At 41.9% G+C, this 26,630-nt stretch overlaps 1 protein-coding gene across 1 annotated transcript in view; it reads right to left on the minus strand.

Moving 5' to 3' along the window:
• LOC311002319 (ankyrin-1-like) overlaps nucleotides 1–26,630 on the minus strand; it is a 173,589-nt gene that overhangs the window by 34,597 nt on the left and 112,362 nt on the right. The window contains exons 15-29 of the mRNA XM_083993649.1: nucleotides 25,679–25,876; nucleotides 23,898–23,996; nucleotides 23,578–23,676; nucleotides 21,811–22,008; nucleotides 20,889–20,987; nucleotides 19,943–20,041; nucleotides 19,694–19,792; nucleotides 18,931–19,026; nucleotides 18,757–18,829; nucleotides 18,244–18,303; nucleotides 16,111–16,146; nucleotides 12,032–12,155; nucleotides 5,841–5,943; nucleotides 3,897–4,003; nucleotides 537–761 (exon numbers count right to left, since the gene is read on the minus strand). Of these exons, the coding sequence (XP_083849775.1) occupies nucleotides 537–761; nucleotides 3,897–4,003; nucleotides 5,841–5,943; nucleotides 12,032–12,155; nucleotides 16,111–16,146; nucleotides 18,244–18,303; nucleotides 18,757–18,829; nucleotides 18,931–19,026; nucleotides 19,694–19,792; nucleotides 19,943–20,041; nucleotides 20,889–20,987; nucleotides 21,811–22,008; nucleotides 23,578–23,676; nucleotides 23,898–23,996; nucleotides 25,679–25,876 (1,715 nt within the window). The remainder of the gene's footprint in view (nucleotides 1–536; nucleotides 762–3,896; nucleotides 4,004–5,840; nucleotides 5,944–12,031; nucleotides 12,156–16,110; nucleotides 16,147–18,243; nucleotides 18,304–18,756; nucleotides 18,830–18,930; nucleotides 19,027–19,693; nucleotides 19,793–19,942; nucleotides 20,042–20,888; nucleotides 20,988–21,810; nucleotides 22,009–23,577; nucleotides 23,677–23,897; nucleotides 23,997–25,678; nucleotides 25,877–26,630) is intronic.

Below are 26,630 nucleotides of genomic sequence, written 5' to 3' on the forward strand. Positions count from 1 at the left end.
CAAATAAATTATCGAAATAAAAGTAGTGTAAATAATTAAGAAAAACTAAAAAACTAAAGCTGATAAGGATCTAGCTCATTCTATTGCTGTATTACATTATAATTTAGACAGAGAGTCAGTTCAGTTTCTTCTATTTTTAAACATTTTACTTACTGAACTGTTTTTTTTCTCTTACAATCTGGACTTGAACACAGTTTTTTTTTACATCCTTGGTAAAAGGGAAACACAGCTGGACATTTTTGCTTGAGGGCGAGCGCACACTGCACCAATTATTACACTAAAAAACTGCAAATTAAACCGCAGGTGTCACACCCCAACATGCACAAACACACACACGTCATTCACTCAATCACGTACAAACGCAGATGGTCGGTAGATGGCGATGGCAAGAAGCAGAAGGAAGGAGATGTCAAGTCATCGAGCTAAAGTGCACTCAAAATAAGCAGTTCAGCAAAGAGCAACAATAATAATAACATCATCAACATCGGTGTGACTGAGCGAGGTTTAATAAAAAGGAGGCGGCGGTGACGTCTTACCCGAGGAACTGAGCTCCCGCCGGGCCGACCTCCACCAGGCGGCTGGCCAGACCTTCTCCCTCCACCATGGGAGGAGGCGACGCCAGTTTGTGCCTCTTCACCAGGCGACAGGTGATCCGGGTGGGCGCCGTGCACTTCCTGGGCGGGATGATGATGCGCATGCCGTTGTGGCGACTTCCTCTCATGGAGCCGCCCCTGGCGTCGACCATGAAGCTGACGAGGAACCTGATGCAGCAGAGCGGAGCAGCAAAAGGAAGAAGAACGAGGAAGGAGGAAGAGACAAAGAGTGAAGCAAAAGGACAGGACAGGAGGTAAAAAAATGAGAAAAACGAGAGAAAAGTGGAAAATGAGACGAGCGGAGCGGCAGAGAGGAGGGGAGGGAGGACACGGAGGAGGAGAAGAATAAGTCAAATATACAGTTTTATTAGTCTGACAGCAGTATTGATGGACAGAGAGGAGCTTTAGTTGAGGTGATCGCTTCCCATGCTGTGATCCTCAAAACACACACAAACGCAAGTGTGAGCAAAAGAGAGGAGAGATAAAAGAAAGAATAGATACTGTATGTGAGGAGGAGTTTTCTGTGTTGGCTGCAGCTGCTGTGGCTCAATGATCAGATTTAACCATTTATTTTTCTTCTTGTTGGATAAAAAATGAGACTGAACGCTTTGATTTCTGCATCAGACAGTCGACACGCCAACACAGGAGCCTCCGGTGTTTCCTGTTTTTGTTTTTCGGTTTTTTTTACCCGTTATTAGAGGGAAATCTGTGGAGTGGAGATGTGTGTAACTAACTTTAACTCAAAGAAGAAAGTCACATAACTCACACACACACACAGAGAGAGATTCACACCATGCAATCTGGAAACTGAGGTGTCACGTTATTGTGTATGTGGCTGCTGACAGAGCCTGAGCTGTTTCTCTGAAGGGTTTAAAGGGATACGGCAACATTTTTTTTTTCGTGTCTTGCCTCACTCCCGAGTCCATGACAAGCAGATAGACACCATCCTTTCGACTGTGCGTGCAGTAACAAGGGAGATACGGTCAGAGCTGGCACAATGCTAATTAGCTTAGCTCAAACACTGGAAGTGTATGGGTAGCGTTAGCCTGCCTCCTACCCGAGCCGAAATCAGGAGTCAGAAGCTGATTTCATTTTAGCTCTAAACTCTGTAAATATATCACTTTATCGACATTTCAAACATTTTTAGGCGAGAAAGTAGCCGTTTAGATCAGCAGTGTGTTGTTAATTTGTCTAAATACCAGCTGTTTACAATTTTGTTCGGACAAATTTGGCGCTACTCAAGCTAGCCGTTGTGACCAACGCACTTCCTGTTACTTTCACAAAATAAAACACCCGTGCCCATGGCGATAGAATTTGTGCTTTTACTTTAAAATAGGAAGCTAACCTACCCTCGATGTAGCTAGCTTGAACCAAAATAAACCGTCTTTGCTTGAACCCTCTGTTTTGACCGATCTCGTCCCGTTACCGGCATTTGACCGCTCAAGATGCCTTACCGGAGAGTTTTGTCAGCTCTGAGACAAAGATCGGCCCGCCGGTTTCCGTTTAGAGTTGCTGAAGAGTTTCTCTGATGACTTTAGGTGGAGGCAGGCTAACACTACCCATACACTTCCAGCGTTTGAGCTAAGCTAATTAGCGGTGCGCCAGCTCTGCCCGTATCTCCCTCGTTACTGCACGCACAGTCGAAAGGATGGTGTCTATCTGCTGGTCATGGACTCGGGAGTGAGGCAAGACACGGAAAAAAAAATGTTGCTGTATCCTTTTAATTCAGTCTGGAGCAAAGATAGGCTACTATTCATTTACAAATGACTTGTTATTGATTTGTGATTGTTTTACAGTCAAAAAGCAGAACTTGTAGGTGGAAAATTAAAAAAAAAAAACATCCAGATCCAGCTGTAACTGAAGTTCACGTCAACACGAGTTCATTCAGATCAGTTCAGAGACTCACAGGAGTAAAACACAAGTAACGACACAGTTCACACGTGAGAGGAGAGGCAAACACTGATGTTATGAGGTGAACAGAGGGGGGAGGGGCACGGGGAGGAGGAGGAGGAAGAGGGGTGATGTCACCAAAAACAAGGTGGTGGGTGGGAGGTGATAAAGAAAGAGCAACCAATCACAGTCAATCACCTGCTGTCGTACTGCGGGAGCGGAGAGGAAAAACTGCAGGATGGACGACAAAGCAACGCAGGAGCGACAGGTCAACAACAACACCAACAACAACGGCAGCTTTGTCACTGAAAACACCACTGAGAAGACGATTAGCTACGAGGCCTTCAGTTTGTGGAAAGATGCTAATATAATTAATTTTAGGCACAAAGCTACATGACGCTAACTGTGAGACTAACACTAGCAGCCAGTTAACTTAGCAACAGAGCTGGAACTGCTGTTGTCACACTTTCATCAAATGAGATAAAGCATGTTAATTAGCGTGCTAGCAGTTTCCCTTTATTTCAAGTGTTTGTGCTAAGCTAAGCTAACTGGCTGCTGGCTGTAGGTTCAAACATTTATAACTGTGTTTATAATTTACAGACGATAACTATAGTACTGTATATCAATTTAGGAAGAATTATTCATAAATTATTTATTTAAAGGGATATTTCAACATTTTCGCAAATTTGCCCATTGCCATAATCCCGATCGTTTTAGGAGTAGGTTCTTTGCCTTTAATTGTCGGTGCAAGCTGTTTTGAGATCAGTGGAGCAGAAACGCGAGCTGCTCAGCTAACGCAACGGAAGCGCACGGTATTTCCATGTTTCCTTCATCAAACTAAACACACAATACAACAAATTGTATAATTATGTAACGTTACAACACATGAAGCACTCTTGTAATGTTCCATTATTATTTCATAGTGTGGTGAATGTGCAGGTCACAACTTGTCCACGAGAGAGTTTTGGAGTTCTTGGATTGTGTATTTGATGAGGGAAAGGCCCCGCTGATCTAAAAACACCTTGCACCGACAATTAATGAACCTACTCCTAAAACTATAGGATTATGGCAATAGGCAAATTTGCCAAAATGTTTAAATATCCCTTTAACAATACTTAACTGATGCTTCATAGTGTGTAGTTTTTTTTTTTCTGACAGATAAGATTCAAAGTTTTCAAAACAGACAATCAGAGAGAGTGATGAGGAGAAAGAGCCGTTCTCTCGAGGGAAGACAAATGAGGAAGAGAGAAGAACCGGAGAGGAAGACAAACAGAGGAACAAAACAGGTCGGTGGAAGACAAACACTTGTCTTGTCTTGTAACCGTCCTCCCTCCTTCTGTTTCCCCCTAAAAGCCAAAAACACATCTCTTCACAACCATGTTTCTGTTTCAATCCCATTCATCCTGTGCCTACCCGGAGTGTATCGGTGAGGAGACCAGGTTGACGTTGTCCATTGCGTCTGCGGTCCAGCTGTACCTCCTCAGGGACTCAGTGTCGAAGTCCTTGGCCACGGCCAAATGCTGCAGAGGAGACAGCAGAGTCATTGCAGAGCAGAGAGAGGGAGAAAGTCTGAGTGTTTGTGGTGAATCCTGAGTGTGTGTGGAGAAAACAAATAATGGTAAACACCAAAAATGTTTTATACAAGGAAGGAGACATGCAAACTAAAGCTGAACGTTTAAGCTGCTTTTGTGACCCATTAGGAGCTAAGAATGAGCTATGATCCAGCTGTGAGGTTTACACCTCCTCTGTGGAAGGAGGGCTTCACCACCGGTACCAGGAGCAGCAGTTCTGGCTGAGTCATATAAGATGATGTCTACACATGGGAGACTGCAGCAGCTGTCAGCAAGAGCCGGACCAGTAAATAAATCTGGAGTTATGATGTTTAAATGGGACACAAGCTGTTCAAAACATCTTGATGAAATTCAGAATATCAGCAAAGAGGAAAAAAAAAAAGCAAAACATAAACAGAATGATTAAAAATCCCGACTTTATGGATGGAAGGAGAGAAAACGGCACATGCACATTTGATGGCATAAACTCAACAACAAAAGAATATTTATGGAGGATTTAACAAACGCTAAAATCTGAACGATGTGTTCTCACATGCGTTGGTTGACAGGTGGCATGCACAGTGACATCTACCTTATTGTGTTGCTCTAGAATAAACGACTTTTCCTTGCGGAGCATCTGCAGCAGCAGCAGCAGCGTGAGAGGAGACGAGCCGTTATTTAGCAGCTGCTACGTTCACAAATCAAACATCTGTGTTCCTCTGAGGCTTTTTGCTCAAATCACTGTCGGCATCATGATACAGCAATACTTCAACCAAACAAAGTGCATTAACTCATTGCTCTCAAAGTGAAAAATGGTCAATATATTTATCCCTTCCCCTTTTAGATCTGAGGACCAGATCTAAAAACGACGATAAATCTGACTTTGACGACACTTTTTGTTTAATCTAAGTCTCAACAAATTGTCTAACACAGATCCATGGGAAGGTGTGACGTTTGATTTTTGTCTAAAAAGAAGCTTGAAACCCATAAATATTAAATTGACTATAACGTGAGACAAGGACAAGCAGCTGATTGTTCAGTTTGAAGACCTGAGATGATCAAATGTTTGATATTTCAGCTTCAGAACTTGGTTAATTCAGCCTCTGTCGCAGCTCTATATAGTTTAGAAAATGCCTAACATTTTCCAAACAGAAGCAATGACATATTATTATATTATAATATTGTGGTGCCAGGTGGAGAGGTGACATTTGCATATCCTATTGATATTTTTTTTTGTCATGTAACATTATCTCTGTGTACATGCACAGCTCATCTTGTCTTGTGCTTCTAATGCTGATCACATTTCTGTACCTGTTCGGAGGGAGAACCAGGTGATCCACTGACCTGTGTTTATAAACACAGCACACACACACACACACATATAATCCAGCTATTTTAAGAAAACTAATTTTTATAAGGACTTTTTTTTTTTTCCCATTGATGGCAGTTTCACTTTGCCGCCTTAAGTGCCATTTTGCAGCATCTTTGAAGAAAGTGGGCCATCACAGTAATCCCTCTTAGATAGCTGCACCAGCCGCTAATCTCGTTTCCTCTTTCAGTAAAATGTAACGGGATTGGTCGTCTTTATGTCGGCACCAACTCAGGTGTAAGAGGATTGGCTTTTGGCACAGCACCAAGACAGCTTTCAGGCACATTCGGAGACAGAACTGTGTCTCTCGTTGAAGTTAATGACCTGTGGATTACCGACTGGCCGAGACAGACAGAGACAGACATACGGAGAAAAAAGAGACAAAGCACAGGAAACCTTTAAACACACCGATATACACCCAGCGTGTACAGTACGTACCATCTCTTTACTTGGCGCCAGCATCTCCTCTATCATCATGCTGTCCCGGGTGAACGAGCTCCGGTTCAGCGTGTTGGACCTATCAGAACTGAAGGAACGCAGGCTTGGTGTGGTTGCCGTAGCAGTCACGGATTACCAAGACAACAGTCAAAGTGATGGAGAAAGGGGAGGAGGAGGAGGAGGAGGAGGAGGAGGGGGAGAGGCGTGGAGGAGTTGGGTTGGGTGTGAAGTGGGGAGGAGGAGGTGGAGGAGGAAAGTGAACAGAAAAAACAAACATAAACACATTAAATGCATGCAGCTTCCAGGAACCTGACTGTTTGTCACCAGTGACGACAAAACAACGACCACAAGGTAAAACAGAGAGAAGCCCCTGGAGGAGGAGGCTGCAGTGGGAAGGCCACGAAATATAATAAAACATATTAATAAACCAGAAATCCAGATGTAAATGCTGATTTTCCACATATTTCTTGGCTTGACAGAACAAAACAAAACAAAACAAAACAAAAAAAACCCCTGTTTGGTCCCAACAGTCACTACACTGCCTACACCTGCCGACCTTCAACTTGGCTCTTCACACGGTGTGAACGTCCCGACAGCCTGAGTGAAGCAGAGTAGCTTATGAACGTTAAGTAGATTACTGTATGATGGACAATGGACACAGTGCTGCTGCATGTTGGCCGTCACGATGGAATGATCTGACACATACTCATCTTTTAAATCCAGATTAAATTAAAGATCCTTCCTTCAAAAAAAAAAAAAGCTGAAGTTTCTGTCCCTGTGAACTTTTTGTTTTTTTTCCCAGTGCGATGCTTTGGAGAAAAAAAAAATAATAATAAAAAAAAAGAGAAGACTTTTATGGGGCAAATAAAAGAGCATTCCTCAGCAATGACATGTGATGAATGTTTGCCTGCAACATCATCCGCAGTTACAACGCTGCTGTTTGCTCCACACGAGTAAAACCAATTAGTCTGTTTGCAGAGGAAGTGTCGCCATGACTGCAACCTATCTGTTACTCCCCTATGGTTACTCCTAACTCCTTTTGGATGATCATATTAGATCGCTGAGTTTATTTACTGTCAGAAAGGTAAAGCTGAAAACAAACCGAATACAGATCTTACTGGACAGTTTTTGCTTCTATGAAACTTTGGGGGTTTATTATGTACAAATTTATCAAAACATTTCAATAAAAATGAATAAAAACCGTATGAAAATCCTTATACAGATATATTACAGCATACGTATCCGCTTCCTCTGCTGATTCAACTCATTGCGCCCCCTAGAGTCCTGGATGAAGTCTGTGTGGTCTGTGTCTAATTTTTTTTTTTTTACATTAAAATAGAAAAACACTGTGGTGCTTTCCTGCTTCCTTCACAGCCAAACAGACATTGTTTCAACTTTTTGTTTCTCAATAAAGACACATTTCCAATCATTTGCAATCCTACTCTCAAATTAATTCTTTTTTTGTTGTTTATTTTCAATTATAAAGTGATTTTTTAAGCATTTCCACTATTAAAACTCTCTGAAAATGTGTATATGTGTGTTTTTGAATTAAAAATGTATTGTATTTATCCTTCACAGTACTTGAACACAAGGTGCAAAGAGACTGGATTGTTTTGCACTGTCCATTCTTTGTCAAAAACTATATGACACTAAACTGATGAAGGCAATAAGCGTCCCTATTGCCTCCAGATGCATCAGTTCAGGTCCCTGGAAGCTTGATGTAGAAAACACTCCACACACATACACACATACAGTATATACACACACAGAAACCAAAATGGTGCAAAGCTCCACCTTTGTGGCAAAAACCCACAAAGACCTTCTTCAGAATCAGGCATAAATGAAAACTGTCGCCACAGTGAAACACAAAAGCAAAAACACAACTGGGGTATATTTTTCTCTGTGAGCAAAAACAAAACGAACGACCCTGCCGAGCTTTGTCTCAACTGAAAGCAAGAAAACTGGAGAAAAGATCACACAGGTGAACAACCACGGTACACAACAACACAACAATAACAATAACAGTGTGTGATGTTAACGCACAACAGAAAAGCTCCAAATCATCAAGTTAGTAGTCAAACATACACAGTAAATATGTATAACATCGGACCACAAAGTCATGATACAGAGAGTGACTGGGGGTCTGGAGGTGTAGGAGGAGTGGGGGGTGGGGGGAAAGGTGTGAGATGGTGGGAGGGGTGGGAAGCAAGGGAGGTGTGTGTAGGGAGGGTGGGGGTGTGGGGGTGGGGGGCTCTTCATGCCTTCAGTCTTACCTGACTTTGGGACTAACATTAAGAACGGACATGAGGAGAGAATAAAAGATCATGAACAAACAGAGGAGTGGACAGAGAGAGAGAGATGCAGTGAGGAGAGAAGCCAGAGCAGAGATGCAGGTTGGTCGAGTGATGGTAGATACTGACTGACCGACCGACTGACTGGTCTCGACCTGTCTGGCGTCCTCACTGCTCGCTCTCTGAGCTCATTTAAAGGTATAATATGTAGGAATTCCCCCCATCTAGCTGTGCGGTTGCATATCAGAACCATAGACTGTAAAAAGAATGGACGTAGCGTCCGTGACGTCACCCATTGGTTTTGGGGAGTCTGTTTTGTGCCGCTACTACGGGGGTAGCAGCGGTCGCCGGACCTGTCACTCAACGGTTCTGCGCCCTGATTGGCCAGAACTTTAACCCTAATAATAGTAAAACGGTAGAGTTTAAAAAAAATTCACCCCCCTCAGAGTGTGTGCGGGGGTAGAAACTATCGATTGAGACCAAAAAAATAAAATGTACCAGGCTGTAAATATGTTTTTTTAAGCTGTAAAATCGGCTATTTTAACATGGGGCTCGATTGGAGTTGCTCCCTTCTGGAGCCAGCCCCCAGCGACAGCCGAGGGGATTGCAGCTTTTTGAATGCGGAAGTGAGCTTCACTTCTCAGACCGACAACTGCCCCCTTGATCAGAACGTATTCTTGATGTTGCATTCACGTGAAATCAGGCAGATGTCAGACGGACAACAGATCGACCCTGCACGTAACAGGATAAACAAGCGTCTATGTAAAACAAGTGGTCCGCCAGCTAGAGGCAAAACAATACAGGCGTGACAATATGTTGTCATGGTGATGTCGTATTGTTTACCTGACCCACGTTTTATCGTCTTTCTCTCGTGGAGTAAAATGACATCCGGTTGGTTTTGCCGACGGCCGTCTGCCTGACTGCACCTGAATGCAACACCAGTGCCTCCGTCCTTCCTCACACTACACAGTGGTGACTGTTTTAACAGGCCGAGCCCACAGCTCCGCTGAGTTTCCGTGGTTACCTACGGTCACGCTGCCACTCAACGTAAAAAAAATGGCGATGCAACATGGCCGCCTCGGTTCGGAGCGTCGCCCACTTATGTATTTGTAACGACTTGTAACAACATATTCTAAGGTACGAGAAAGCTTTCATTTGTATGCGGGTGTGATTCCACTTCAGTGAAATACGTATTTATGAAAGCAATATTTGATTTTTGCTAATAAAAAGCCAAATAAGTTACATACTGGGGCTTTAAAGTTATTTCCACTTCATTTTCTGCATAGATATACTTTGGCCCTTTAGAAATCATCATGTTGTTATATCTACGTTGTTATGATGAAAGCTTGTTTATATATGCAGCCTACAGGGAGCAATATTAGCAAACATTAGCATACTGTGTCCTAAGGGATGTCCTGATGAAATATCTAAAAATGCATTAAAATTAAATGTATTCCGAAGAACTTTACTTGAACTTGTGTTAGCTTCACATATAAATAGGTAGGGTTACTGCAGCAGCAACCATTTAAGATTTTCAAAGTGAATATTTGAAATAAATGTGCAAGAACTGTGGAAAATATAAATATTTGATCAACAAAACTAATAAAATAAACTATACTGATACTGCTGTGAAACCAAGATAATGAGGTCTGCACAGAATTTGTATTTACACATGATCTTTTTTTAATCCATCTTCAATATAAAGAATACCTAAAGTACACCTCATTCCTGGTTCTTTGCAGCTGAGGATCATGGGTAGTGTAGTTTTTAGATTTCCCAAACTAACTGAGAAACACAAACCTAAAGTATCATTAAACTCTTGCAGGAACCTCATGTGCTTCTGGCTGTGCATTTTGTAATGTTAAAAAAATGACACTCACTGAGAAAATAAAGTATGACCTAATGGTTATTTTCTACAGTATAAAAATCTGAAAACAGATGTTCAGTTTTGGATATTTTTGTAAATACTTCTCTTCCTAAATCAAACTGAACTGGAAGTAATTTAAACACAGATCCCTGCAGAGAACCAGAAATGTGTTAAACCGCCTCTAAACTTGGGTTAACGGCCCCAACACACACACATACTGGTACACACACTCAGACACACACATTCCCACATCCCCTCTCGCTCAAACAGTGTGTGTTGATCTAACCCACAGCTCAAGGCCATGCAATCGAACATGTTTCTAATTTCCTGTGGCTCAGCGTCCGTGTATGTCACTCCTCAGATATTCAATATCCCCTCCCTCTTCGGCGTGTTGCACAAGTGTCAATATTTTCGTGCGAGCAACAAGTTCAACAGCTACAGTGAGCGAACCCTGACCTCCCACTGGTGAAGGGAAGGGGAGGGGGCCGTCAGTGTGTGGTCAGGAGACAGTAAAGGCCACACCGCCTTCTCATTTCTTCTGCTGTTTCTGCTCTGGCAGCTCTTTGTGAATGTGTGTGTGTGTGTGTGTGTGTGTGTGTGTGTGTGTGTGTGTGTGTGTGTGTGTGTGTGTGTGTGTGTGTAGTGTAGGGAAACAGTTTTTTAGATCATGAGCTTTCACAAGACTTCTTGTGCTGTTGCAGACTAATAGCTCATGTGCCCACAGTGTCTAACCCCGTCACCGTATTGATCACACACTATCAAGAAAATCACTGCGTTTCTTGGAGCTTTGACAAAGACTCTTCCACATGCCGTAACGTCAGTGTATCGCTTACATCAACTGTAATCAACAATCAACACAAAGGGGACTACAGAGGAAATATCACATGCTAACCATTAAAAAAAATACACCACAATTTGACATTTTGATGCAAAATCCTGCTGCAACCATTTAATCAGTGCTTTAAAGTCTAGTCACACCAGGAAGTGGCCACACACTTTGTCAAACATGTTGTGTGTGGTTTTTTGTATTTGTTGATTACACAAGGATGACTTGGTAGCCAGCTGGAAATATGTTAATGCTAATCAGTCACATTAGCTGTCTTGTGCTTCTTTATGTTTTCTGTGCACATTATCTGAGCTCACAAAAGTGGAGAAGAGCACGCACATCCAAACACACTACGTACAGGTGCAGGACCAACAAACAAAATTAACTTAAAGAAAAAGAAGCGAAGTCCGCACTCTGTATCGAGCTCCTCTAATGTTTATTGTGGAACGATCAACGTTTCGATCCCTGCACATTATCTGAGCTAACATGCATGCTAACTCACGAAAGATTAGTCCTGTGGCTAATGTTATAGATAATGTTGTTTCCAGACCTTTAACCTAAGGTTTATTGTTACTGCATTTACTTATACAGTAGCCTATGTTCATTCTGTTTTTCAGGATGACTTAACATCTGTCCAGGGACTTGTAGCTAACATATTATTGTAATTCATGTAAACTGTCCCTGTTAAAAAAAAGCTACTTGCACATTTTGCTTTTGCTACATAGCAGGCATTGGCATTACCAGCTGTTTGCATGAGTCAGTCTTGCCAAAAAACTTCTAAGTGCTACTGTAGTTCTTCGGTGCTGACTCGCTATCGGAAAATGATGGGCCGAGCAGAGCTAGGTACTTAGCATGCTAACTTGTGGAAGTGGAGGAAGTGATAGGAATAAAAGCAAAACAAGGAGGTTGTTTTTAACCACTGGAGACAGTTCATTGTGTGATATGTAAGTCAACAGCTGTCAATGCTAATACTGGCTCTGAAGCGACAGCAACACTTACAAACAATGCAATGAATACAGTAGATAAACAACCGTCATCACTGTGAGCCTTTAGAAACAACTAACCTGGTGTGATTAGGCTTTTATAAGTCACTGAGAGCTGTAATGTATGTCATAACGACTGATAATAAATTAACAAACACATACAGACAGGTAACAGTCATAACACTGATGTATATGACTGGGTTGTAAAACAAAGTGCGTCTTACCTCTGTGACCGTGCACCGACGCTGAAGCCCATGTAGCCCTCCTGAGGGAGCGAGTCGTCCCCGAGCTCCCGCAGGTCCTGGGGGGCCAGATATTTGTCTGTGTCCCCCGTCATTGCATCGTCACCTGAGGGGTTTGAGACACACAGGGCCGAGGTGAGGAGTGGTTACAACGAGTCGTCTTTCCAGGATACGAGACCAAAAAAAAACCAACAAAAAAAACTTCCTAGTAGGGAAACTACGGAGAGAATGAATGAGTAATACTCTTCTCCCCCTCCCTCAATCTCAATAATCACTGTCGACATTCGCTTGCGCAATCCAGATATCCGTCCTTCATCTGAGATCGTCCACATTTAGCTGTGGCTGCAGACTTAACTTCACAACGCCGGCAGTGAAAATGGGAGATTTCTATGAATGGCTCCAGTGAGTGTCTCTTCTTGTTGTCGTCCACACGGACCGTTACAGAGCAGCGGCTCTTTTTTAGACAGACGGATCAATTCAGCCTCTGCCCAGAGGCCGTTTTCCAGTTCAGCGTTGCTCCAACAAACACACACACACACACACACACACAAAACACACACACAAACAAAAGCCTCCTGTCACTAAAAGCTTTTTTTCTTTTTTTTTTGTCTCAGTCAACAGTGATCGGTAAAGGGTGCAAACAAACAAACAGATAAAAAAAAACAGTGCTGCTGTCAATAACAGGTTAATTTAGTGAGTTAAAAGCTTTATATATGCACAAGAAAGTTGAGCTAATGTATCTTTGGAGCAGGTTTCACAGTATTTTCCAGTTAAGGTGAATAAAAACCTTGCAAAAACTGCAAAAACTCAAATATCTTACCAAGAATATTTGTCTTATTTCTAGTCAAAATGTCATTTCTAGTCAAAATAAATCTCATTATACTCAAAATAAGACTCATCACATAAAAAGTAGCTTGTTTTTAGACACCTTTTACTTCTTTCAAGCAGATTTTCACTTGAAATAAGTAGAAAAATCTGACAGTGGAGCAAGTTTTTCATTCTTATTACAAGCACAAAAAACTTGCTTTCACTGGCAGATTTTTCTACTTATTTCAATTGAAAATTTGTTTGAAACAAGTGAGAATGATCTAAAAACAAGTTAATTTTTAGGTGATGAGTCTTATTTTAAGAGGAAAGAGATTAGTTTTGACTAGAAATGAGACATTTTGACAAGAAAGAAGACAAATATTTGTGAGTTTTTGCAGTGCAGGCAAATCAAGAGGTTAAAGAGCTGAAAACATACGTTCAAGGCCTCACAGCAGCAGCATGTTATTCCCCTCTTTTGAACTGTACTGTACTGTAGATCCTAACCTACTGATGAACTGGTGACCACAGAGAGAAGGAGGTGAGGAGAGGAGGAGTTAAAAAGAGGGGGAGAGGGGAAGCAAGTGCATGCAGGCGGAGAAACCAAGGGGAAAGAAAAGGAAGGCATTCCAGCCACCACAAAGCACTGGAGACCCCCCCACACCCACCCACCTACTCAGCCACTCACTCACCCACCCACCCTTCCTCCCTGTCGCCTCACCCCCCACTGCTACAGCAAAACCCTCCCCCCTATTAAACTTTCTCTCTTTCACTCACACACTCACACACTTTACCGACCCCATCTGGCCACATTCCAGTCCGGTTCTCCGGGATCCCAGCGCGTTAAGAAACAAAAAACTCACCTCCTGCTTTAAAGCACTTCATTCAGCCGCTCGTCCACTTTGCAGGATTGTTTCACCCCGAACTAAAAACTTCTCTCTCTCTCTCTCTCTCTCTCTCTCTGTGTGTGTGTGTGTGTGTGTGTGTGACTCTGTAACCTCCCTTCAGCTCGGTGACGCTCTCCTCCTGCATGCACTCACTGTCTATCTCTCTTTCACAGCCCGGCGCTCACACAAACAGATCGGCTTTCTCCCGCCTACCCACCCTGCTCTAGGATTATCCACTCTGTGTGTGTGTGTGTGTGTGTACATGAGTGAGTGTGTGTGTGTGAGAGAGTTTCTGCACACCTAGATCTCACTGCAGGACAGAAATAGTAAGTGGGTGTGTGACTCAGACCAAGTTGTCTAACATCTGAACTCTACCACCACACCTGTGTATCCTCACCGCAACTTTATATTTTATGGTTTGTTTGTGTGCAGGTTTTTGTTTTGTTCGCACGCTTTCTTCCTCTTTCACTTCTGCTTTTATTCTCCTCCTCCTCCTCCTCCTCCTCCTCCTCGCTCTACCTGTCCGTCTGCCCATTTTGTCTCTCCATCTACTAAATACTACAAATTCTTTGCATACAAATAACCTCATCCTCCTCCTCCTCCTCCTCTTCCTCCTCCCTCTTGATCTCTGTGTTTTCCACTCACTCCTCCAGTCTGTGAGTCAACGCACATGTCAGACAGTTTGTGTTTCATCCATCTAATAAGGATTTTATATAAAAACGACCCCGTCTGCAACAGTTATCTGTTGTCTGCTTGTCGTTGTATTGCCTCTGTGTAACAGCTGCTGTTATCATTAACTGTTTTTGATTTGTTTCGGGGCAGGTTCCTGACTGTTCAGGAAAGAGGGAGAGACTGATGTTGCCAAATTAAGTGTCTAATTTCATTTCATTTCAAACCTTTATTTAATCAGGGAAGCCAATTGAGAGCAGGCTCTCTTTTTCAATGACTTTTTCAATTATATGGCTGAAGTATAACATAGTGTGACATATTTTATGTACCTATTCCTGATTGCTGTTTGTTCCTCCCGGATAAATAAAAGACGAATGAATAAAAAAAAGTTTGAGGAAAGTTTCCAGTGTGTCTGAGCAACGAGAAAAGATGTGACACTGAGAAGTTTTAGATGTGCCCGATCCAAAATGTCGGCTCAACATTGCATTGTTTGTTAACAGCTGATTTTAGAGCTTTGCTGGTTATACTGTAGCGTGGCGGCACGGTGGTTGGTCAAGGTTGCATGTTGCATGACCTGTCGAGGGTGAATCATGGGATCGACTCCAGCTACAGTAACTCATGTCTACATACCACCAACCAATCACTGTAGAGCATGAAATGATGAAGAGCAAGTTGGCTGATACTCTACAAGTACATACAGTACTATATTGGAGCACAGGTGGCTGATGGGAGTTGTCCAATTGTATAAATTTGCATAATATGTAGGAGTTTGGTTTGAGTTTTGGGGTCAACTTCTTAAAATGAATCTCTTTTTTAAGCAATACGATTTTTTAACTGTGCAAATGAATAAATACATGGTTAGTTAAACTTTTTCACTGCCCTGCCCGCCGCTGCATATCATCCATACCACTACAAATTCATAATAAAACGACGATTTTGCTACCTCAACCAACCTTTAACTCTGACACCTTCAATGCTAAAATGAGTGCATTTCAAAATAAAAGCTCTTCCTCTGCAGCTGGATTCTACAGTAGCGCAGGTTGGGACAGAGGTATCATACACAGTGTATAAAGGTGCAGCCATGATGACACAGGATTGGTCGGTTGCTGTTCTGTACGCATGTCACTCAAAGTTGGCCCCGCCTCCTCAGAGAGAAGGAGAAGCGGTGGTCGAGCAAGCAAGAGAGTGAATTAAGAGAAGAAGCTGCATTAGTGAGAATAAAGCAGTGAATCAGCTTTTATACTGAAATATTCATTCACTTTGAAACTGTGGACGGATCATTTATGAAGCCGACACTGGTTTAAAAAGGATTCACAGGGTGTGTGTGTCTGTGTGTGTGGGTGTGTGTGTGTGGGTGTGCCATCCAGATTTAGATCATGGTCTGTGTGTGTGTGTGTGTTATTGGAGATGTTAATCATTGCTGTTTGGTATGTGACTGTGTGTACATGAGCCTAGAGTTACACCTGGTGTATTTTTAGCTCAGAAATTAAAGATGGACACTCGACTAACGGCTCTACAACAACACAAACAACAACTCGACGACGGCCGACATGCACATGAACACACACATGAAACACACACACACGCACACACGCAGCGGCGTTAAGCTCCGTCGGTTTAGCTGTGCCACTTCAGACTGGTTAGAGTTAGTTGCAGTGACATCACCATGTTTTTATCTTTTTTTTTTTCGTTTGAACTTACAGGAATAGCTGATGCAGATATTTCCAGCATCCATTTCTGTTTAAACAAAACAAAACAAAAAACACCTTCAACCATTTATACAGGGATGTTTGCAGCTTCTCCTGGACCCATCCACATCACCTTTATATCCACACGGCACCGTCTTTTCATATACTGATCTGAATTTATGACCCTGATTCTAAAAAATGTTCGGATGCTCTGTTCACAGAGATTTCCCAAGCTTCTTTCAATCTTATGAACTAAAAATAGTGGGACATTCAATTTTTCCACAGATTGGTGAAGCTCTGATCATCTTTACTCCATCTACACTCCTTTTACAGCCAGTTACGTTCCTGACCTGTTGCCAGTTAACCTAATTAGCTACAAACTGCTTCTACGGTTGTATTTTCATTAGTGCCACTAACTTTTCCAGCCTTTTGTTGCTCCTTTTTTGAGATGGGTTGCTGCCATCAAATTCAAAATGAGCCAATATTGTTCATGAAATGGTAAAATGTCGCAGTTTCAACATCTGATATGTTGTTTATGCTCTGTTGCGAATAAAATATGTTGTTTTTATTTACATTTTACACAGCATTTCAACTGTATATGTTGTATTTATGTGTCTTTGACCATTTTAACCTATGCTACACCTGGTTATCTCATGATATCTGTCTGCACCGCATCTCAGTTGTTTTAATCTGCAGGCTGCTGATGTTCAGACACTAAGAGGAAGCATGTGACGGCCTAAATAAAATGAAAGCCTGCCATTCTTTACCATCAACGCACACACCACCGGAGGGCACGACGAGCCCTGTGAAAATAAAACAAACTATTGACTGAAAAACCTCAATATATCAATTTTCTCGCCTTTTTCCCCACTTCCTCTGTGGCTGCAGTCGGTGAAAAGTTCAAATTCAGCCACCTTTGAGTCAGACCAGGACAAAACACACACATATAGTACACACACACAAACACACACACACACACACTCCAGCAGCTGACACCATGTTTGCTTTGGCCCGAATGCGTGAAACTACAATAGAAGTGTCACCAACAAGCCTCCGAACACAAAGGATCAAGTGTGTGCGCACTCTAGCCTCCGCAGGGGTGAAAAGAAAATGTGTTACACGCTACACGACGCCATATGCAGACAGTTGGCATGGCAACCAGCGGAGAGGCGCATATATCCTCTGCATTTCGATGCATGACAATACAGGAGGCTCCACAGACAGAAGAGAAGAAACCTCGAGTGCAGGCAGCGCGTAGGACAAATAAACTACAGCAGAAGAGAAGCAGCTATGATTTAAAAGCTGCTGCGATATTTTACTGCTGCAATGAAATTAACTCACATAAATCTTGACGTCACTATAATAAGGTTAAAGGGATAGTTCAACATTTTGGAAAATTGGCGCATTGCCATAATCGCTATAGTCATAGCAGTAGGTTTGTTACCTTTAAAGGTCGGTGCAAGCTGTTTTTAGAACGGCGGAGCAGAGCCATGAGCTGCTCAGAGCTACACTACAGAGGCTCATGGGATTTCTTGGTTTCTCTCATGAAACTCATCAAATACACAATCCAACAACTCCACAACGCTCTGGTGGACAAGTTGTGACCTGCACATTCACCAGGCTATGAGATAATAACAGAACGTTACCAGACAGAGTTGTTTTAGAGGCAAATTCATGCAAAACCGCTGATGCGCGTTCCCGTCAGGGGCAGTTTTTCATCAAGCAGTCTCTGAATTTCCCTCTAAAACAACTCTGTCCCGTAACGTTCTGTTATTATCTCATAGTGTGGTGAATGTGCAGGTCACAACTTGTCCACCAGAGCGTTGTGGAGTTGTTGGATTGTGTATTTGATGAGTTTCATGAGGGAAACCAAGAAACCCCATGAGCCTCCGTAGTGTAGCTCTGAGCAGCTCGCGGCTCTGCTCTGCCGTTCTAAAAATAGCTTGCACCAACAATTAAAGGTAACGAACCTACTGCTATGACTATAGGGATTATGGCAATGGGCCAATTTGCCAAAATGTTGAACTATCCCTTTAAGTAAATGAAAGAGAAACTAGAGATGGAAAATGACATACAGAACAAAGATTTTGACATGCAAAAAGTAGTGAGGATGAACAAAATTAAGAAAGAAAAAAATGAAAAATACCTTCTTCCACATCAGAGAAATAATCCTCTGTGAGCATTTCGGGGACATTGGCTTTATGGACTGTGATTGGGATGGAGGAGAGGGTTAGAGAGGAAAAACAAAAAAAAAAGCAAATCAAAGAAAATGGAAAATCACATCTATAACAAAACCGAACACAAAGAACGAACTGAAAACCCTCATGTGATTAATGTAGGTAATTATATCTTTTATATCACTGTTAAACTGTTTGGAAATAAAGGCTTAAATCATGGTCGTGATTGAGAGTAAAATATAAAATGATGAAACAAAATAATGAAATAAGTTAATGATGGAAAAGCAGCAAAAATAACAGTTTCCTTGACAACAAAAGGGAAAATTTGGCACCGAGGAGTCGAGGAGCGCTGGGATCAGATCAGATGCCAAATGTGACTCAACCTGGGAGTTTATAGGTTCTCTCTCTCTCTCTCTATCGCTCTCTTTTTTGGGGTTTAGTGACTGATCTCAGGTCAGAGCTGGTTTAAAGTGACTCCTCACCTTCGTCGTCCGACACGTCCAGCGCCTCGGTCATGGTCTCCGGGACGTTCATCTTGTGCTTCTCCGTCACCGTCTGTGGAGCAGAAGACGAGCTGTTAATTTAGGAGGAGCTATCCCTGACCTACGTACATATGAATATGTACAGTGTGTAATAACACACACACACACACACACCTGAGTGACCAGAGTTTCCTCCGTCACCACTTTGAGTGTGTCGACTACAGAGATGTAGCCGAGTCTCCTGGCGATGGACAGAGCACTGTTCCCGTTCTGGAAAAAAAACAAAGGCGTGAAAGTGATTGATTAGTTTGTTTTAACACAAGAAGTAAATGTTTCAAACACAGGAAGTAAATCTGATATTATGGAGTACATAGTTTACATTTATTAGGGAATACATAGTTACACGTCAACATTTTTAAAATGAGTGAACGGAGCATGTTAATTTAAGAAGGGTAGGCAAAATAAGCTGGTGCTTCAGCCTACACCTTTTCGGTCAAAGTGCATTGTATTGCATGGTTGTGTTTTTGTATTTGTTTTGTATCTATACTTTTATATTTGTCTATTGTACTTGACCGAAATAAACACACTAAACTAACTAACATAAATAAACTTTTTTTTTTAGCAAAAATCCCTCAAATATGGTTCAAATACTTGTGACGTATCTCTATTTGAAGCTCAAAATTTAACTATTTAACAATAAATAACTTTTATATTCCAGATGGCCTCAGTGCAGCTCTGCAGTAAACTCTTGGAAAATGTGAATAAAATAAATAAAAATAGGTAGAAAAAGGTCAAAAGCCTCTGATGAATAATGACACACTTACAAATCGGTTCTCACCGGCTGATACTGATCTGACTGATATCAATCGACTGTATAGCACTCAACTGGATCTTTGTGAGTCTGTGTGTGTGTGTGCGTGTGTGTGTGTGTACTCACATTTGTGAGTTCGTTGGGCGACGCTCCGTGATGCAGCAGCAGGTTGATGATGTGTGTGTGTCCCTGCTGTGAGGCCTGATGGAGAGGTGTGTAGCCGTTCTGCAGAGACGAGAAAACACAGTTACACAACAAACACAAACACAAACACAGATACACCCACGGAAAAAGAAAATATATATATATATACTGTATGTTTGTGCAGTAAAGGAAATGAACGCACCACACATTCAAACTCGTAGAATAAGTTACCTTGGTCTTAGCGTTGACCTTCGCCTGATTCTTCAGCAGGAAGTTGACCATTTTCACGTTGCCATAGTGACAGGCCACATGAAGAGGAGTGTATCCCAGCTGATGAGGCAGATAATAATTGTTGTTTTTAATTTAAAAAAACCCATTAACATCATCATAATTAAGTGTGATTCAACTCACATTTAATAGCTACAGTGTTTTATTATGAGTATTTTTCTTTAATGTTTTTAAAGGACTATTTCTAAGTTTTGCTTACAAAAAGCAGCAAAACATGAGGATTGGACTCATTAAATCAGCTGTAATGCTAATGTTGGCTACGTAGCATTAGTAAAACCTACAAATAGCTCCTTTAATGCATCATGTGACCCACTCTGTGAGTCTACTGGGCCACATCTGTCCAGCTGTTGCTGCTAGTGGTAGAGCAAGTTGGTCTGACACAGCTCAGCCTCCACAGATTCTTATCATGTAGTTAGCATATTAACATTTCTCTTTGTTTGGGACTGATCAGAGTAAGATCAGACATCTGACAGTGTCGACATAAATATTTAACAATCACATCCTTTTATCAGAGGATCTGGGAGAAACTCATAGAAATTTCATCAGACAGAAAAGATTCAAAGTGATTAAATCATCATCTTCATCATGCGGTGTCTCCGTTATGCTCATTACAAGACGGTACATGTCACCAGATAACAAGGTTTAATAATTAAATCTAATTACTCTGCTCAGCTCTGTAGTACTGTATGCACCATGCTATTTATTTGTCCTAATAAATCTTCTGAGCTGGACTGTGCTGTGTATTGCGTGTATGTGTCTAAAACCAAGAGATATGAAACTTACAATGATATAAAACTGAAAATGTGAGCAAATATTCACATTTAACAAGTTGTAACCATAATAAATTAGATTTTAATAATGACTGTGGACACTCTGGTGTTTCCATTACCTTTGTCTCAGGGTCTATAGTTGATCCGTGGTTGACGAGGACCTCGGCAACGTTGACTTTATCCTCCTGGGCAGCCAGGTGGAGCGGAGTCAGACCGGACTGAGGACGCAGAAGGAGACAAACAGTTACGGATGGTGTTACCAAAATACATAATCTATTCATGATTTTGATGGAGGACAAGAGACAGTTTTGGATTAAAACACTGGGATTATTTAAGTAAAACTAAGGCTCTGTGCATAAACACATGGCTATAGTGCACTGCAGACATATCCCGAGGCAATCAACTCAAGTCAACTGGACTTAGTTTTTGTCTTGAAGACGTTTCGCCTCTTATCCAAGTGGCTTCATCAGTTCTGGAGACTAGACAAGACAAAAACTAAATCCATTGACTTGATCAATTACCAAGAGATGCCTTTGACCTGGACAAATGAGAATTTGCACAGACAAAGTGCAGACATAAACACACTGTAAATATTACTTAAAGGGACAACGAGGAGTTTTGGAAAATGAAGTGTTTTCACACTACATTTCCCATGAGCCTCCGCGCGCACAGTGAAATTCTTGAACCGGCGCAAGACGGACGAAAGTGAAAACATTTGCCAAGAATATTTTCATTGATCAAGAATGAAAGTCGGAGGTTCGAAGACGATCAGATACCGTCGTAGTTCCGACCATAATCGGCGATTCGGCGGTGTTATTCCCATGACCCGCCGGGAATTGCCCGCGAAACCGAAAATAGGAAATGCACGGCGAGCCGACCACTAAATAATAATAACAAAATGTTATTACCCAAAAGTGGGTAACGTAGATTCATCCACATTAATATGAGACTTTTTTTTAACCGAATACAAACTCCTCGTTGTCCCTTTAATGTTTTTAGTGCTACAACAACAGCTGCTGCAGCGACAGCGACAGTTTGTACCTTGTTGCCCGTGTTGACGGGAGCGTCTCGAGCCAGCAGCAGCGTCACGATGTCCACGTTTCCCTCCTGCGCGGCGAGGTGCAGGGGAGTGATCCCCTGGCGCGTCACGGTGTTGGTGGAGGCGCCGTACTCCAGTAAAGTGGTCGTTATCTCCATCTGATTCTTCTTGGCTGCGATGTGGAGCGGCGTGTAGCCGTTCTGGGCGCGGAGAAAACAGAGAAAAGTGTGTTTGTTGTGTGTTATTTTTTCCTTGGCACACAGCCAAGATAAAACAGAAATCAATTAGACAAAACACTCTCTGAAGTTAAAACATATTAGCATATTAATAAAAGTACTATTTATTATGTGCATCTCCAAAAAGCAAATGTATAACAAGGATTCATACAGACTCTGAGTGTCATTATAATCCTGTTATAGAAATAAATGTCTCATTTGACAGAAGGCATTAGCAGATAAATGATAATTTAATAACATCATGTATCAGTGGAGTTGGACTATAACATCGTGATCATGTATCACATGGGGAAAGGAGAAAAGAAAGAACTTCCAATCATGAATTTTGTAGCTTCTGTTATTTTTCTTGGTCTCACTTCTATTTTGAGGATAATAACGCTCCGAGTCTTGGAGCTCCAGCTCAGCTCCCATCATTTAGAGGGATTTAAACAGGGGGGCCCTGTACAGAGTTGCCATGGAGCCAGAGAGTAACTATGGGCTTAAGACTTGAGCCCTGTTATTATCATTGTTTACATTTAGGTAAACTGCTTTTAAAGCATAACTCAATCTTTTAAAAGGCTGTTGAATGATCTACTGGATGTTCAGTGCATCTTTTTACTCTGATTTCCACACAAACGTTTATTCACGAGGGACCAAAATAATGACATCACACTGATTGTAAAATGTGTGTATCATGTTTAAACTATCGAATAAAACCATTGTTTTGGAGGAATTGTTTAACCTAAGTGTTGACTGGACTTGGTCAATGATGAGAAGCTACAGTTATCTTAGCATATAACATATTGTTTGTTTAATCTGTTTAAAATAAAAGCAAACGTGTAAAAAGTCAAAGATAAAACTCTTCTTGATCTTTATGCTAAGCTACTTTAACCTGTTACCAACTGCAAGAAAATAATATATTTCTAATATTCTGTCACATAAATGACGTTAATGTGAAAGTTATTCCACCTGTAGAGTTGTTTTTTTCTGGTCAGCTGCTCATTTATCATCGATTTGATAATTGTTTTGCATTAAGTTTCAGTATTAAGATATATATAAACATTGGAAAATTATTCTTATTAAGATTTTAATTAATTTTAACGACGTCACCCAGTCCAGTCCTCTGTTACGGCTGTCTTTGGTTTGACTGATGGATCCATTGTGTTACAGTTAACGTGCAGGTATTTGACTACACAACACTAATTTATTGAATGTTTTATGAGGGAAGTTAAAGTTCAGTGGAGCTTTGCTAGTTTCGGTGGCAGCTCTCTCAGGACAGATGTTGTTAAAAAACCAGCCAATCACGACGCCGCCCCGGCTTCGGTAAAGAGCACGGTGTAATTGCATATGGGTGACTGAATCTAGGTCAGGCTGCTTTCACCCCGAGCCAGAGAGAGAGATGGAGAGAAAGAGAGAGAGGGGGAGAGATGGAGAGATGGGCAGAGAGGTTTTGGTGCATTAATGCATTAAGGAACATTCGATTTTACCTCCTTCACACACACACATACATAGACGCACAGTGACACATACACACACACTTTGACTGACTCTTACCTTTGCTGCAGCATGCGGAGAGGCTCCCTGGTTGAGCAGGAGCAGCGCCACCTTCTGGTTATCATAGTGCGCTGCCACATGCAGTGGAGTTAGTCCACTCTGAACACACACATGAGCATTGTTAGGACGGTGATACACTAACGGTGCAGCAGAGAGGAGAGGATACTGTGAAACGCTTTGACTGCGTGAAACAAAGCAACGCTGTGCCCATGTGTGACCTGCATGTATCATAGTTGTTTATAGCTGTGGCTGAATGCATACACTCTTCTTTTGTCTATTATGAACAATCATCCTCTGTCACACACACACACACCACTTACCTTCCCTGCAGCGTCAGGCGGAGCACTTTTCTGCAGCAGCAGGTTGGCGACCTCGATCTTCCCGTATTTTGCTGCAACGTGCAAAGGAGTGAAGCCTTTCTGCAGAGACACACGACAACAGACACAAGGAAATTAACACAAGATCTAATCTGAATTGTTTTTTTTTTCATATATGTACATGTATTCTCCCCCCACACACACAACCATATGTGTTTGATCACTTCACACTGAGTCATTGCAGCGTTGTGTCATGACAACATGGCGAAGCGATTACTGAGAAGGATGATGAAACACAGTTATGTGGAGGTGGAGATGTGTGTTGTGCAGTTTTTGCATCAGATTCTTCAGCTGTGAGGCGAAACAGATCTGAGGCTGCGGATTCAAAGAGGAAAGACTTGACTCGCTGTACACGTCCATGTGTGTGTGTGTGAGTGTGTGTGTGAGTGTGTGTGTGTGCGCGCCCAGAGCAGTGACTAATAGCGCTGCTGTGGGACCTGACAGACTGTCGTCCTGCTTCAAAGCCCATGAATTTTCTACAGGAACAATCAGGTTGCACAATCAGAGAAGGAAAGATTCAACCAGGACTCACTAACAGAATCTATCTATCTATCTATCTATCTATCTATCTATCTATCTATCTATCTATCTATCTATCTATCTATCTATCTATCTATCTATGCAACAACTGAATCCTGTCGCTTCCTTTGTTTCACCATCATAACATCATAACATCATCATCATCATGTCACAGTGTTGAAATCTGTGGCCATAAAACGCAGCGCTGCAGTTTTAACCCGGTGTTTTGAAACCAGAAATGCTCAATAAAAACTGATCCAAACGGTGTCATTATGACCCCGCTCTTCCACTGGCAGACAGTCAACAGTAACTGGGGTTTCCCCGCCCCCCCTCCCGAATCCCTTTGGCTCCGGTCGTTCAAACACAACACATTACAACATTTTAAACGGCTCTCATAATGAGATTTCTCCAAACTTTGAGGTGGAACAGCTAAAGTTTAGCAGAAAAACATGGCCAAGTGTGTAAATACTGTTCTTTTTAACCTTCTTTATTGATCACATATGGTTTATCGTTACTTTGCAGATGATGTTTAATGAAAAGCTTCTGAAATAATAAACAGTAATTTTGACTTTATAATTAAAGCTGTCCTGTGGATTGTCCGTTACATCACAGCCACTGCCAAATGAGTTATTAGGATGATCATTGAACGCATCTCCACCACACAACAGTCTCTGGTTTGCCTAGAAGCGCTACTGCCTCTGAGGAGCGACATTACCGTGCTGTGGCCCAGGAAATGATGCGCTTGACGTAGAGTTTAAAGAGTGCATGCGTAGTTAATGTTGCGCGATGCGGGAATGTCACTCCTTTTGCACGCTGACTGTTATTGTTGCAGTACTCAAAAAAAAAACATGGCAGATGGCGCAAATGTGCAAAACTCCACAGGGCAGCTTTAATCTTCCACTTTCAGTAAGTCAATCAATGTATTGTACATAAACCATCAACCCAAAGTGGTTAAAATGAGCTCTACAGTAACTACAAAGTGCTTTTCACACATTAATTAACATGATTAACACTAATAAAAGAGCAATTTACCTGCATAATAAACACTTTTACATGTCAGTATGATGTATGATCTACTTTTTTACTGCTTTATGAATACAAAAGTAGTTTTTCTGCTGCTACCACCTTCTTCCACTCCAGAGCAAGAAAATGTGTGTTATAGTATGACAAACCACTTGTTTTATATGTGTTGATACTGTATTTACCTTGGTAGTGATGCCCAGACTGGCTCCCTGGTCGAGCAGCGCTGCAGCGATGTCTCGGTGTCCCTCCCTGGCGGCCAAGTGCAGCGGTGTGTATCCAGAGTTGGTGGTGGCGTCGGGGCTCGCTCCGTTGCCCAGCAGCTGGTGAACTATGTCTGGTTTACCGAGGCGGCTCGAGATGTGCAGCGGAGTCTGGTCGTCCTGGCGACAACAAAACGGGAGCAAACAAACCAATGTAAACAACAGATTATTATTCTTATTCCGAGAAAACAAAGCACTCAAGAGGGAACTTTAAATAACTGGTTGTTTTATCCACAAGGGGGGGAAGAGGCAGTGAACACAACATCGACACATCATCATGTTTTCATTTTATATCTTGACATTGTGCTGTTTTACACAATGTGACATCATTATTATTCATCTGGAGCGGTGTCTGCCTCCAATACTCTTCCTCTTGTTGCTCTGTGTTTGGTCTCCACCTCCTCCTGAGGGAAACATCTGGCTCTTTAGCGGCCAGATGCTTCTTCACCATGTTGCATTTAGCAGCAGTGAAAGAGTGCGGCTGCAGAATCAGGTGATACATCTCTGCAACGACCACTATCACATGGTGACACTGTCATTTCATGTGTTTTTTATAATAAAAGTATTAATAATAGCATCTTAAAGAAAGAAAGCTGGGAGAACTTTGTGGGCTTCTGTGCTTTGTTTGTTGTAATCTCTGAATCTTGTGCACATTTTATTCATTTACAAGATTAAAGCAACTTCAGCAAAGGTCAATTCTAATACAAAACAAAAACACAAACTGTGGCTGCATTAATATGAATGAAACCTGCAGCACATGTGCACAACAGAGCAACTAATCTATTCATTATGTCATGACAGATCCTTTACCAAGAAGTTTTTTGTTTTTTGTTTTTTCCCTTACAATGAGAACAAGAAGAGAAACATCACAATG

Source organism: Trachurus trachurus (assembly GCF_905171665.1).
Source record: "Trachurus trachurus genome assembly, chromosome: 19".
Taxonomy (NCBI): domain Eukaryota; kingdom Metazoa; phylum Chordata; class Actinopteri; order Carangiformes; family Carangidae; genus Trachurus; species Trachurus trachurus.